At 37.6% G+C, this 16,736-nt stretch overlaps 1 protein-coding gene across 1 annotated transcript in view; it reads right to left on the bottom strand.

The window, feature by feature from the left end:
* Positions 1-15,876: 15,876 nt before the first annotated feature.
* Positions 15,877-16,736, bottom strand: part of trappc9 (trafficking protein particle complex subunit 9) — a 186,566-nt gene continuing 185,706 nt past the window's right edge. The window contains 1 exon segment of the mRNA XM_046860234.1: positions 15,877-16,206. Within this exon segment, the coding sequence (XP_046716190.1) occupies positions 16,036-16,206 (171 nt within the window). The 3' untranslated portion in view covers positions 15,877-16,035.

Genomic DNA, 16,736 nt, shown 5'->3' with positions numbered 1-16,736 from the left:
ATGTCTGCATTTTTACGCCTTTTGATTGGACGGTCAGAGAGCGCACTAGTCAGAGCTCATAATCCACATCCGTAGCAAACTGCACAAGCTCGAATAAAGAAGGAAATCTAAACGCATTTCAAATGCTAACTTTACAAGTTTTAGAATTAGCAGGTGAGTAAATAAAGAAAAAATGTGATGAAAATTAAATAAAATTAGAGATAAAAAAATTAAAAAGTACTTGATTTGATTCTCTCGTGCTTTTCCCACCACACGAGTCTGAATCAAACGCTCACAGACGGTAATGTCCAAAACCGTCAGATCTGGAGAGACACATTAGGTTATACAACACGACATGGTGATGTCATGCTTTGATGTATTTTTCCAAAGACTATGTGAAGCTTCACGGCTGGAGAAATGCGTGTTCTGCTTTTCCTCTCTTCCCGACTGTTTTACAGAAACTGTGTGATGAATCTCATCGAGATCTTGTCCAGACTTTAAACATCAAAGCAAACAGGCTGAAATAAGATAATCTTATTTTTGCTGAAATAAGGTAAAAAGACACACACACACCAAAAATAACCTTAAAATGGCCACATACACTTTTATACTACACAAGAGGTTTTCCTCATCTTTCAGTGAAAAGAGAACAAGATTTCACTGCTAAAACGGCTTTTAATTGACCAGGTGTGAAAACTTTATATTCATTAGCTCAGGCTAATCCGGAATAATTATAAAGTGAAAATGCCATTAACTGTGAGGCATGGACTCAGCTGGTCATCTGTACAATCGAGAGAGAGAGAGAGAGAGAGAGAGAGAGAGAGAGAGAGAGAGAGAGAGAGAGAGAAAAAGCTGAGACATTGTGTTAAGGTGCATTGAGAAAAAAAATTCAATCACTCGATGAAAAAACATCCATTTTAATCGATTTTTAAATCATTCGTTTTTCATTTTTCTTTTCTTGCTTAACTTTGATACTTCAAATAACAGTTTTTTTTCCTCCTACTTCATATTTAGTTGGGAATTTCTCCTGTACTTCTTTTGACAAAGTAGGTGTGCAGGAAAATCCATCACACTGAGAAAACGATGCTCACTGTTGCATCAGTTAGTAGGTCAGTGGTTAGGGCCCTGGGTTACTGATCGGAAGGGCAAGCTGCCACTTTTGGGGTCCCTGAGCAGGGCCATTAACCTTCAGTGCTCCAGCTGCCTCTAAACTACAGCTTCCTAGCATCGCTGGTATATGTGAAGAAAGATTTTCTCTGCCCTGTGATGTACATGACTACAAGTATAAAGCACCGAGAGAGAGAGAGAGAGAGAGAGAGAGAGAAAGCGAAAGCCGAGGCAATGTGTTCTGGTGCATTAAAAAATTCAGCTGAGCAACTTTCTATCACTAGAACAAAAAATAAAATCCTATACGTCCTATAAGTATAAAAACATGCTTTGAATTCCACATACAGCACTGAATTTAGATTTTTCCTCCAATTCCAGCTTTGCTGCTGTTTAACATTCTGTGCTTGTAACCTCAAACCTGTAAATTCTAATCCCAGCACCTCCAGAGAAGCCTTCAACAATCCAGGCTAACCCTCAACACCTTCACTCTGTGTTTCATTCGGTTTGTGTTGCTCTCTTGTAATCGCTGTAGCTACTAATCAAGAAATCAATAACCTCTCAAATGGTAAGGACCAGGGGACAAATCACTGAGAAATGCCAAGATATTGACAAACTCTCAATCATCAAGAAACCAGAGCACAAACTAACAACTTACTAAAAATCAAAATACCAAGAAATATTTCAACAACCTCCTGAAAATCTAGAAACCAAGAGACAGACCAATGACCTCATAAACATCATAAACAACCAGGAGAGAAACCAACAATCTCCTTAACATCTAGAAACCAGGAGACAGACCAACAATTCCCAAACTTCAAGAAACTAGAAGAAAGATCAACAACCTCCAGAATATCAAGAAAACAGGTGACCTTCCTAAAAATCTAGAAACCAGGAGACAGAATAATAACCTCCTAAACATCATGAACCCAGGAGACAAAACAACTTATTAAACATCATGAAACCAAGCGACAGACCAACAACCTCCTGAACATCATGAAACCAGGAGAAAGATCAACAACCTCCAAAATATCAAGAAAACAGGAGACAGATAATAACCTCTTGAACATCATGAAACCAGGAGACAGAATAATAACCTCTTGAACATCGTGAAACCAGGAGACAGAACAACCTCCTGAACATCACGAAACCAAAAGAAAGAATAACAACCTCAAAAATATGTAGAAACCAGGAAACAGCCTGAAAATCACTAAAATGTCAAGAAAGCAGGAGACAGAACAGCAGCCTCTAAAATATGTAGAAACCAGTAAACAGACCAAGAATCTGCCAAACATCTAGAAAGCAGGAGGAACAGCAACAATCTTCCAAATATCAGGAAACCAAGGGACAGACCAAAATTCTGCCAAAAAAACACAGAAACCAGGAAACATTCCAACAAAACGAGTCTTGAAAGCACCTGGTACAGTTCTATTCTTTGAGAACCAAACCCTGACTGATGTCTATCCAGAACTTGATCCCGTACTTGTTTCATAGATGAAGTTATACAGCAACGGGGTAAATACTTATGCACCTTTTATGCTTTTACGCCTCAGTACCGTGGGTTATTATGTGCCGATCCGTTTCAGTTCCAGATTTCCGAACAGACAAAAAGAAATGAATTTGTGTCCGGTGTGATAAATGAGCTTCAGCCGTTCTCACAATAGCAGTCGCAGTGCATTGTGGGATGAAACTAAGGCGTCGGGGATATTCTCCACTGCACCGGGTGGCAGTGTTTATTAAACAGCGCAGGTTCTGGTCACAGAGCCAGAAAACAGCACGCAGTCCAGTCACTCGGTGTGGATTTTATTCGCAGTGTTACACTTGCCTAGAAATTTTGGAAAATTAGCGACGTCTGAAGAAAAAAAAAACGTGCTAACTATTACATTTTTTGATTAGATGAATTAGAAAATCAGATAAAGGTGCTGGTTGGATAAAGTTTTCAAGAAATTTCAAGATTTATAATTATCTATACACAGCCGAGTATACAGTCGTCCCCCGTCTATCGCGGGTGTTACGTACCAAAACCTACCGCGAAACACAGATTTCCGCGCTAAACGTACGCCATTTTTTTTATTGTTTAAGCCATAAATCCTCCTCCAACACTCTTCAAACACACACACAAAACATTTGCAAGAATATAGCAAGATGAATTTTGCGTAAATTGTGTAGAAATATAATTTATAGTGAGTAGTGTATTACAGTACAGTACTGTAGCGTAGCCTATGCATAGTTTCTCTGCTTGTTTATTGGTTGAAGTGTCCTATGATGTCAAAAAAGGGGGCGGGGTTAACCATACACTTCACTGCTTTCTTTATTTTCATTGGCTACATTTGCCTACGAAAGAAGGGGGTGTCCATGATGAGTCGTAACTTCTTGCCAAAGTTCTAAAGCACCATGAAAATGGTACCATCTCTACTTTGAGTTTGAAGATAATTAACAGTTATTATTATTATTATTATTATGTTAGAGCTCTTATTCTGTAATCAATTCTAAAAAAAAAAAAAGAAGTAAGTTAAATTTTGAATTGAATTTAGAATTTTTTTAATTTACCATACACTAAAAAACTTATAGGGAATTGTTTTTATGGAGTTTCATGTTGAAATAACGACATTAATCAATAAAAAAACATAATTATTCATTATAAAATGAAGTAAAATGTTAATACGGTACAGTACTGTATACATAAAATAGCATTTTTGTTTATCGAGTTTTTTCATTTATAGCGTTTGGTTTTAGAATGTAACCATCGCGATAAATGGGGGATACTGAATCGATAAAAAGGATACTCATATATATTGCACATTTTGCTGAAATGTTTTTCTGAGTTTCTTGGAGAAACTGGAGCCAATTAACATTCAGGATTTTATTTTCCTTTATTAGTGACCCAATTCTGGTAAAAATGTAGCTACTTTCATTGCCGAGGCTTTCTCCTTGTAAAGCAGCATTATCGGCTCAAAGGCCGAACGATTCCGAACTCGCTCTTATAAACTCTCCTCTTCTCTGCCTGAGTGAAAACGAGAGAAGAGAAGCTTCGGCAAAAATCCCAGCACGAGCCGTAATCAGCTGCATGAGAACTCGATCCGGTGCGTCATCCCTCCTGCCTTAATACGCCATCAGTATTCAAGGTGCATGCAGAGATTTACTCAGGTATTAATTCTCATACATCGGTGTCTCCTTCACACTCACGCTCTCGTAACATCTCGGTTTAAACTACACCACTGCTGTTTCTGCTCCGTTCTCCACGTACCGTAAACGTGGCTGATCAGCCGTATCGCTCCTGCTTAACTCTCTGAGCTTTGTCATGGTGATGAATGGAATGTGCCAGTGTTCTGCTTACAGGCTTGAGAACATTTATCTATAGGTGGAGGTGGATCTTCCAATTGTCTATGGTTTCCTCAAACATTACCTGAACAATGTGATCCGGTGCTCCAATGCAATCCTGCTGAAAAGGACAATGCTACGTAGAGGTGTAGCGGTGTAGAGAGGTGGAACTGCAGGGGAACTGGAGTGATGTTTGGGTAGGTGGTAACCTGTTCCTGTGAACAAAGCCAGTGCCTTATAGAGCTGCTTTTCATGAGTTGGAAGATGTGCAAGATCTTCTGCTATAGAGCTCCAACCCTACTGAATGACACAAATGAATGTGAACGCTGACTGAACACCCTCGTGCCTCAACGAATCTCCACAAAAAGTAGACGGACGGACGGACGGACGGACGGACGGACGGACGGACAGACAGACAGACAGACAGACAGTAGGGGAGTAACAGTACACGCATTCGTACAGATATTTTTCAGGATAGGGGTTTCGGTTCTATACACACTGGTACCGAACGCAATCCTTTTTAAGTGCAGAAGATCGTTAAATTCCCTCACAGATGTATAAAATCGCCTATTTCAAAACTAATGTTTTAAACTTGAAAACATACACAACAATGCCAGGGGTATAAAAATAGAAGGATATAGAGTAGTGTAGTGTCGCTCCATACCTTAAATAACACATTTGTTTGCACATGCATGAAAACGCTAAAGAATCAATAGCGCTAACGTTAGCTGCTAACCAGGAAGTGGCTAGCGCTAGAGAATCAAAATTAAATTTTTTGTACTTTCTATTTCACTGCAAGATGTATCCTGCATATAACTGTTTGTGACAAATAAATAAAATGTAATCTTGAATCCATAGCTTTCGATTCTTTTGCGTTTTATGTCCAGCTTCGAAACTTTCTCTTAAAATCCTGACACTTCCACGTATCGAGTAAGTAAAAGAATGAAGGATGGAAGGAATGAAGACATTTGTTAAAGTCTAAAGTATTACAAGTAAAACACACACTTACATACACCTCTGTATTACCATAATGGGTCAAACATATGTAAACTATGTAATTACATTTGATCCAATTATTTAATTTTATTGAATCAATTTAATGTATTACTCCATTGAATTAATATAATAAAAAAGTGTATTGCATTAATTTTATTTTATTATTATAAAATATTCTTTTATATATCATTTAACCAAGCAGGTATTTTTATTTGAAATTGTTTAAAAATGTAAACTGTTCAAAAATGTTGATCACGAATATTAATAATAAACTGCAAAGCATGAATTTTGTGCACTGTTATACCCCTGATGATAGATAGATAGATAGATAGATAGATAGATAGATAGATAGATAGATAGATAGATAGATAGATAGATAGATGATAGATAGATAGATAGATAGATAGATAGATAGATAGATAGATAGATAGATAGATAGATAGATAGATAGATAGATAGATAGATAGATAATAAATACACTTCTCTCTGATTGGCCGAGAGGAAACAATGTTCATAAACAGGTCAAACTTGGTCTACGTCTGTTGCGGCAGCTGTAGTTAAGATGTTAATCTTCCGATCAGATGGTCGTGAGTTCAAATCCCAGCAGCACCAAGCTTTCACGGCTGCGCCCCAGAGCGAGGCCCTTAACCCTCAGCTGCTTAGACACCCACGATGTTTCTTCTGTCTTCTTTGGTGAAAAATGTTCAGTGGAAAAGCCTCTAGTGTTTGTGTTTCAGAAAAGCTCTCAAGCTCAAACTTCTTTTGAAAAATCGAGCTGTCAATCATTCGAGGACCATAAATGATGTACACTTCTATGATTTAAAGCTTCAATAGATTTAGAATAGAATAGAAGAGTGAAGAAGATTGTTTTACTGGTAAATAGGCAAATATTCGAGCCCTTTCTGAAAAGTGACATCTCTGCTATTAAAAACTACAATTTGACAAGATGATTTCTTGTTCCTTTTATGAGTTAAAGAACACGGACGCAAAAAGTTGAGAATCCGCTCCGTGCAGCTACGTACGTGACGCACGTCTGTCCATTTTTTATACAAGGGTTTGCCAAATCATTTGGTAAATGAAGCAAGGTACGGTGTGCACACGGCCAAGTCTATATGAGATAATGAAAAACTCAATATGATTAATGAAGACTTCGGTGTGCAGTTTGCTTTTCCAACACACCCAATTTAACACTCCGCTTCTGTCCTGTTTATAGATTTTAAAATGAATCAAGTGTGCTGAAGCAGAATAAGCAAAAATAAAAATGTTACAATTTAACAACAAAAGTATTGGGACAGCTGATATTTTCCAGGCGTTTGTGCTTCTGACTCAATAAAAAATTTGGATGCAGAAGCTGAGATTTTCCTTTCACTTGAACTTGGAGTCCCAAAACCTCCTGCACACAAAATAAACTCCAGCTCCATGAAGATATGCTTTGTTTAATTTGTAATATGTGGAAAATCTCCTGCTATGGAGCTTCAACACCTTTTGGAAGAATGTGAACGTTGACTGCACCCCAGACCTCCTTACTCCTACCATTAGTACCCAACTGTACAAACTTTACTAACACCATCAGTACACAACTTTACTAACTTTACTAACACCATCAGTACCCGACTTTACTAACTTTACTAACACCATCAGTACCCGACTTTACTAACTTTACTAACACCATCAGTACCCGACTTTACTAACTTTACTAACACCATCAGTACACAACTTTACTAACTTTACTAACACCATCAGTACCCGACTTTACTAACTTTACTAACACCATCAGTACCGACTTTACTAACTTTACTAACACCATCAGTACACGACTTTACTAACTTTACTAACACCATCAGTACACAACTTTACTAACTTTACTAACACCATCAGTACACAACTTTACTGACTTTACTAACACCATCAGTACACAACTTTACTGACTTTACTAACTTTACTAACACCATCAGTACCCGACTTTACTAACTTTACTAACACCATCAGTACCGACTTTACTAACTTTACTAACACCATCAGTACCCAACTTTACTGACTTTACTAACTTTACTAACACCATCAGTACCCGACTTTACTAACTTTACTAACACCATCAGTACACGACTTTACTTACTTTACTAACACCATCAGTACACAACTTTACTGACTTTACTAACACCATCAGTACACAACTTTACTGACTTTACTAACTTTACTAACACCATCAGTACCGACTTTACTAACTTTACTAACACCATCAGTACCGACTTTACCAACTTTACTAACACCATCAGTATCTGACTTTACTAACTTTACTAACACCATCAGTACACAACTTTACTGACTTTACTAACACCATCAGTACACAACTTTACTGACTTTACTAACTCTACTAACACCATCAGTACCCGACTTTACTAACTTTACTAACACCATCAGTACCTGACTTTACTAACTCTACTAACACCATCAGTACCCGACTTTACTAACTTTACTAACACCATCAGTACCGACTTTACTAACTTTACTAACACCATCAGTACCCAACTTTACTGACTTTACTAACACCATCAGTACACAACTTTACTGACTTTACTAACTTTACTAACACCATCAGTACCCGACTTTACTAACTTTACTAACACCATCAGTACCCGACTTTACTAACTTTACTAACACCATCAGTACCCGACTTTACCAACTTTACTAACACCATCAGTATCTGACTTTACTAACTTTACTGACTTTACTAACACCATCAGTACACAACTTTACTGACTTTACTAACACCATCAGTACACAACTTTACTGACTTTACTAACTCTACTAACACCATCAGTACGACTTTACTAACTTTACTAACACCATCAGTACCCGACTTTACTAACTTTACTAACACCATCAGTACCCGACTTTACTAACTTTACTAACACCATCAGTACACGACTTTACTAACTTTACTAACACCATCAGTACACGACTTTACTAACTTTACTAACACCATCAGTACACAACTTTACTAACTTTATTAACACCATCAGTACACAACTTTACTGACTTTACTAACTTTACTAACACCATCAGTACCCGACTTTACTAACTTTACTAACACCATCAGTACCCGACTTTACTAACTTTACTAACACCATCAGTACCGACTTTACTAACTTTACTAACACCATCAGTACGACTTTACTAACTTTACTAACACCATCAGTACACGACTTTACTTACTTTACTAACACCATCAGTACACAACTTTACTGACTTTACTAACACCATCAGTACACAACTTTACTGACTTTACTAACTTTACTAACACCATCAGTACCGACTTTACTAACTTTACTAACACCATCAGTACCGACTTTACCAACTTTACTAACACCATCAGTATCTGACTTTACTAACTTTACTAACACCATCAGTACACAACTTTACTGACTTTACTAACACCATCAGTACACAACTTTACTGACTTTACTAACTCTACTAACACCATCAGTACCGACTTTACTAACTTTACTAACACCATCAGTACCTGACTTTACTAACTCTACTAACACCATCAGTACCGACTTTACTAACTTTACTAACACCATCAGTACCCAACTTTACTAACTTTACTAACACCATCAGTACCCAACTTTACTGACTTTACTAACACCATCAGTACACAACTTTACTGACTTTACTAACTTTACTAACACCATCAGTACCCGACTTTACTAACTTTACTAACACCATCAGTACCGACTTTACTAACTTTATTAACACCATCAGTACCCGACTTTACCAACTTTACTAACACCATCAGTATCTGACTTTACTAACTTTACTGACTTTACTAACACCATCAGTACACAACTTTACTGACTTTACTAACACCATCAGTACACAACTTTACTGACTTTACTAACTCTACTAACACCATCAGTACCCGACTTTACTAACTTTACTAACACCATCAGTACCGACTTTACTAACTTTACTAACACCATCAGTACCCAACTTTACTAACTTTACTAACACCATCAGTACCCAACTTTACTGACTTTACTAACACCATCAGTACACAACTTTACTGACTTTACTAACTTTACTAACACCATCAGTACCCGACTTTACTAACTTTACTAACACCATCAGTACCCGACTTTACTAACTTTACTAACACCATCAGTACCCGACTTTACCAACTTTACTAACACCATCAGTATCTGACTTTACTAACTTTACTGACTTTACTAACACCATCAGTACACAACTTTACTGACTTTACTAACACCATCAGTACACAACTTTACTGACTTTACTAACTCTACTAACACCATCAGTACCCGACTTTACTAACTTTACTAACACCATCAGTACCCGACTTTACTAACTTTACTAACACCATCAGTACCCAACTTTACTAACTTTACTAACACCATCAGTACCCAACTTTACTGACTTTACTAACACCATCAGTACACAACTTTACTGACTTTACTAACTTTACTAACACCATCAGTACCCGACTTTACTAACTTTACTAACACCATCAGTACCGACTTTACTAACTTTACTAACACCATCAGTACCCAACTTTACTAACTTTACTAACACCATCAGTACCCAACTTTACTGACTTTACTAACACCATCAGTACACAACTTTACTGACTTTACTAACTTTACTAACACCATCAGTACCCGACTTTACTAACTTTACTAACACCATCAGTACCCGACTTTACCAACTTTACTAACACCATCAGTATCTGACTTTACTAACTTTACTGACTTTACTAACACCATCAGTACACAACTTTACTGACTTTACTAACACCATCAGTACACAACTTTACTGACTTTACTAACTCTACTAACACCATCAGTACCCGACTTTACTAACTTTACTAACACCATCAGTACCCGACTTTACTAACTTTACTAACACCATCCTAACTTTACTAACACCATCAGTACCCGACTTTAACTTTACTAACACCATCAATACCTGACTTTTCTAACTTTACTAACACCAGCAGTACCCGACTTTACTACATTTACTAACAGCATCAGTGAAGTTAGTAAAGTCGGGTACTGATGGTTTACAGCATTCCTGACACTAAATAAATATAAGGCCTATAGGGAATGTAAATAAATGTAGGATGGGATGTTTAAAAAAATCCACATACCAGTTTTATACTCAGGTGTTTTGAATACTGTAGTTACAGTCATTTCCCTACACTTTATAGTAGACGATTTAACATTTTGGAACATGTATTTGTCAAATGCATTTCTCCTCCACTTGTTTGCTCATTACTAAACAATAAGCAGTTTGTGTGTGAGTAAGTGTGTGAATGATCTACTTTGATTATCCTCCACCAAGCTGCATGCCAAAATCATCCCACTCTGCTCTCAAACTGCTCTGAGTTGTTAAGTAACCTGAAATAGGCCTGTTTATCTGACATGACACACTCTTCTGTATTGTAATGATCATCACATAGCTGAAAACACCTACAGTGGCAGCCGGTTCAGAAATCCTCAGCATATTTAGTAACAGGGAAATGGAGTTATGTTGATCATCGCTTCTGCTGATTGGTTTCGACCTTAATGGCGTCACAACACTTGATATGTTCAAATAGTAGTCAGTGGAGAATAGAGGTGTGAAAAAATCACAGACCAGGATTAAGAATGTATAAGATTATTAAGAAGATGTAGACACTTGGCCAGTTTGCATCACTTGTGTAATGTCAAACTGGTTTCATTGGGTTCAATGTTCTTCACTGGTGTTCTTAGCATGCTTATGACATCCTATATCAATAGAGCGTGCCGATGAAAATCTATATTTATAGAGCGTGGATGAAATTCTATATTAATAAATTGTGCCAATGAAATTCTATATTAATAGATCGTGCTGATGAAATTCTATAATAATAAAGCGTGCTAATCAAATTCTATATTAATAGAGCGTGCTGATGAAATTCTATATTAATAAAGCGTGCTAATCAAATTCTATATTAATAGAGCGTGCTGATGACGTTTTGTATTAACAGAGCATGCCGATGACATACTATATTGATAGAATGTGCCGATGACACATTAATAGAGCGTGGCGAAAACATACTATATTAATAGAGCGTGCTGATGAAATTCTATTTTAATAGAGCATGGCAACGAAATTCTATATTAATAGCGCGTGCCAATCAAATTCTATATTAATAGAGCGTGCCGATAATGTTTTATACTAAAAGATCATGTCAATACTGTTTTTCCCCCTATGCCAACTATCATCATACAGTCTTTATACAGGTTATACTCAAGTTTATCAGCTCATCTCGCATGTGATTTGTACTGATCTTATAAGATTAACAAAATCACAGTCTGTAGAAGTCTACAGGTTTGTGCATTTTAAGAAAACTCCTAAATATTCTTTTGACCCTGACCCTCATGACTATCTATTTGATAGTGCTTTGAATAAAAGCCTTTTTGAAACAAACACCGGGTGTTTTTTTCCACTTGAATCGCTCTGAGTCATAATGTGATAAAGTTTATGACGGTGTACAACGTTATGACGAGTAGGCATGATGTATTTTTATTCTCTCCCTCACCCGAGCATTCCTGCTAACTTTAAAAAGAACTCCATGAAAACCAGAGACTTTTCCACAAACATTAGATTTTTTATTCATAATCCATGAGACAGCCATCGATCAAATATATTACAAACGGAGAGTAAAGTGAGATGCAGGATATGAGATTTGTAATAATGAAGCAGCTCGGAGAAAATAAAGAACAGAGTCGAACCGAAAAACAAAGTCATTAAAAATCAGGGAGACGAAGACGAAAAGATAACAGCAAGAGGCTTTCGGTTTTCATAACCTTTAACAAGTAAAGATCTTAAGAAATATCACAGTCAGCACTGCTTTATATTTACACACATATTCAAAGTAACACTGTAACTGTGACAGATTCAACTCAACTACACACTGAGCACTATACTCTACTATACTCCACTAGACTCCACTATACTGCACTTCACTTTATTACACTCTGCTACACTCCATTATTCTCCACTGTACTCCACAATAATCTATTATACTCCACTATATTATACTCCATTACACTCCATTATACTCCAGTATACTCCATTATACTGCTTTAAACTCCATTACACTTCACTATATTCTACTTTACTTCACTACACTCAATTATTATCCACTATACTCCACTATATTATATTATATTCCACTCCACTATACTCCATTATTCTCCACTATACTGCACTAAACTCCATTACACTCTGCTACACTCCATTATTCTCCACAATACTCCACAATACTCTATTCTACTCCATTATTCTCCACTATACTGCACTAAACTCCATTACACTCTGCTACACTCCGTTATTCTCCACAATACTCCACAATACTCTATTCTACTCCATTATACTCCATTATTCTCCACTATACTGCACTAAACTCCATTACACTCTGCTACACTCCATTATTCTCCACAATACTCCACAATACTCTATTCTACTCCATTATTCTCCACTATACTGCACTAAACTCCATTACACTCTGCTACACTCCATTATTCTCCACAATACTCCACAATACTCTATTCTACTCCATTATTCTCCACTATACTGCACTAAACTCCATTACACTCTGCTACACTCCATTATTCTCCACAATACTCCACAATACTCTATTCTACTCCATTATACTCCATTATTCTCCACTATACTGCACTAAACTCCATTACACTCTGCTACACTCCATTATTCTCCACAATACTCCACAATACTCTATTCTACTCCATTATTCTCCACTATACTGCACTAAACTCCATTACACTCTACACTCCATTATTCTCCACAATACTCCACAATACTCTATTCTACTCCATTATTCTCCACTATACTGCACTAAACTCCATTACACTCTGCTACACCGTTATTCTCCACAATACTCCACAATACTCTATTCTACTCCATTATACTCCATTATTCTCCACTATACTGCACTAAACTCCATTACACTCTGCTACACTCCATTATTCTCCACAATACTCTATTCTACTCCATTATTCTACACTATACTGCACTAAACTCCATTACACTTCACTATACTCTACTCCACTACACTCCATTACTATCCACTATACTACATCGTACTCCACAATAATTTGTCATACTCTAAAATATAATACTCTATTACACTCCATTATACTACAGTATACTCCATTATTCTTTACTATACTCTACTTTACTGCTCTAAACTCCATTACACTCCACTAGACTAGACTACAATCCATTATTCTCCACTAGACTACATTGTACTCCACAATAATCTATTATACGACACTATATTATACTTTATTAGACTCTATTATACTCCAGTATATTCATTATTCTCCACTATACTCTACTGTTCTAAACTCCAGTTCACTTCACTATACTCTACTTTACTCCACTACATTATTCTCCATTATACTTCATTGTACTCCACAATAATTAATTATTCTCCATTATACTCCATTATTCTCCACTATACTTTATTTTACTTTACAGTAATCCGTTATACTCCACTTTACATCTTTAATCTTCACTTTACTCCTCTATACTCTACTATTCTCCAGTTTATTCCACTATTTTATACTTATTATACTCTACTATACTCTATGTTACTTCACTATACTTCATTATTCTTGACTGTACTCCACAATACATTTAAATTTATAGCATTTATCAGATGCCTGTGTCTCTATCAATGAATAAATCTACACTGGTGCGCTGGATTACAACTCTGCTGAGGGTAAGTGAAGCAAACTTGAAAAGTGTTAGTGTAAGTGTTTCAGGAAGAGGTTGGTCTTCACCCATCGCTTCAAGGACTTCGCTGTTCAGACATCTAGGGGAACCAGAACAGAAATGAGCTTTAAAGTATACTTACCTTTTCCCCTGAGAGAAGATGGTACCAGTTGAGCAGTGCTGGAGGATCTCAGACAGCGTAATGCGGTGTGAGGAGTGATGAGGGCTCTGAGGCAAGATGGTGCTGGTCCATTTTTTGTCTTGTAGGCAAAAAACAATGTTTTGAATTTGAAATGTGCAGCTATTGGAAGCCAGTTGGGGAACGCAGCAGTGGGGTGGTCTTGGAGAACTTGAGCAGCTTGAACACACTCTTGCCACTGTGTTTTGGATCATTTAGTGGATATACTATGCTTCACTATTTTCCATTATACTTCATTATACTCCACTACATTTCACTTTACTCCTCTAATCTGTTATTGTTCACTATACTCAATTATACTCCACTACACCCCACTCTAATCCGTTTTAGTCCACTATACTTCACTACACCCCACTCTAATATGTTTTAGTCCACTATACTCCACTCCACTCTAATCCGTTTTAGTCCACTACACTCCACTCTAATCTGTTATAGTCCACTATACTCCACTTTAATACATTATAGTCCACTCCACTCCACTCCGTTATACTCCACTTCAATCCACTTGAATCTTTTATACTCCACTCCACTTTAATCTGCTACAGTCCACTACAATTCACTCCTATCCATTATAGTCTACTGTACTCCACTATACTTAATTATACTCCACTATACTTCATTACACTTTACTCTAATCTGTTTTAGTCCACTATACTCCACTACACTCCACTATACCTCACTTTACTTCCTGTATATATTATACTAGACAATATTCCATTATACGCCATTATACCCCACTATATACTCCATTATAATCCACTATACTCTATTACACTCCTCTATACTCTATTATACTCCAGTAAAAACTTCTGGGTTGTATATTTAAAAATGGTTAAATAATATTGATCAGTTCTAGATTTGCAGATACTTCATTGTAGGGTTCTGTACAGAATGCTGAGCTGCTCTAGATTAAGGAATGCACAGACGTAGGATTATACACAAAATCTTAAGGATTTATTGATCCAGACACTTTTAACATTTATTTAGAAGCACTCATTTGTTGTGGTCCTGCATGGAACCTTTGGGGCTTCAACAATCGAAAAAGCTTAGAAAGTAACATATATACTACAACACAGTGAAATTCCTTCTTCACATATCCCAGGGAATGTTAGAGAACTGGGGTCCGAGTGCAGGGTCAACCAGGATACATTGCCCCTGGAGCTGAGAGAATTAGGGGCCTTGCTAAAGGGCCCCACATAGGCTGCTTGATCCAACAACATTTCAATTAGCTGTATTGTTCCATACAGTTTCTTTTACAGTTTCTATATTTAGAAATCCTCAGTGGTTAGGGTTCTGCATGGAACCTTTAGGCTTCCAAATTTGGAAATGCTCCATTGGTAGGGTTCTTTATAAACTTTAGGCCTTTTACAGTTAGTAATGCTCCAGTGGCTCTGTGTAAAACCTTTAAGAAATGCTCAGATTCAAGTTTGCACACAGAAACTTCAGGAATCTCGATTTGGAACAGTATGATGCAGTAAAGATCAGGAGTCAGGTCAGGGTTAATATGATGTGCTGTTACATTACGAAGCAACTTTATTAATGAGCAAATCAATTCATGCTGAAAATGAAATTCTAGTTTACAGCAGATTTAGAACAACAGTAACTATGCACTGTCCAAAACAAAATGTCTGTGTTCCACAGAGTACCCAAGTTCATGCAGCAATTGGTTCTTGCGCTCGGACGTGGACGCTGGGTAAGCAGAACCATGTGGGAGGAAGCTCTCGGCTCGTGCCGTCGTCCTGGAACTTGATGTTCAGGTAGAAATCGCCGGTGTAAAGGAACAGCAACGCACCAGCACAGGTCGAGTTTCCTGCTGGACTCACCTGCACAGGAGAACAGAGGAACACAAACATGAGGACTGCTAGTGAAGTGGGTGTGGCCTCTCTACCTGTCAGTCTCGGTGAAGGAGGTGTGGCCTCTGTACCTGTCAGTCTCAGTGAAGGAGGTGTGGCCTCTGTACCTGTCAGTCTCAGTGAAGGAGGTGTGGCCTCTGTACCTGTCAGTCTTATTGATGGAGGCATGGCCTTTTTACCTGTCAGTCACAGTGACAGAGGTGTGGCCTCTGTATCTGTCAGTCACAGTGAAAGAGGTGTGGCCTCTGCACTTGTTAGTCTCAGTGAAGGAAGTGTGGCCTCTGTACCTGTCAGTCTTATTGATGGAGGCATGGCCTTTGTACCTGTCAGTCTCAGTGAAGGAAGTGTGGCCTCTGCATCGGTCAGTCACAATGAAGGAGGTGTGGCCTTTGTACCTGTCAGTCACAGTAAAAGAAGTGTGGCCTCTGTACCTGTCAGTCTCAGTGAAGGAGGTGTGGCCTCTGTACCTGTCAGTCTCAGTGAAGGAGGTGTGGCCTCTG

The sequence above is a fragment of the Silurus meridionalis genome, chromosome 10 (assembly GCF_014805685.1).
Source record: "Silurus meridionalis isolate SWU-2019-XX chromosome 10, ASM1480568v1, whole genome shotgun sequence".
NCBI lineage: Eukaryota > Metazoa > Chordata > Actinopteri > Siluriformes > Siluridae > Silurus > Silurus meridionalis.
The sequence above is the reverse complement of the archived record's forward strand: the minus strand, read 5'-3'. Positions and strand labels throughout refer to the sequence as shown.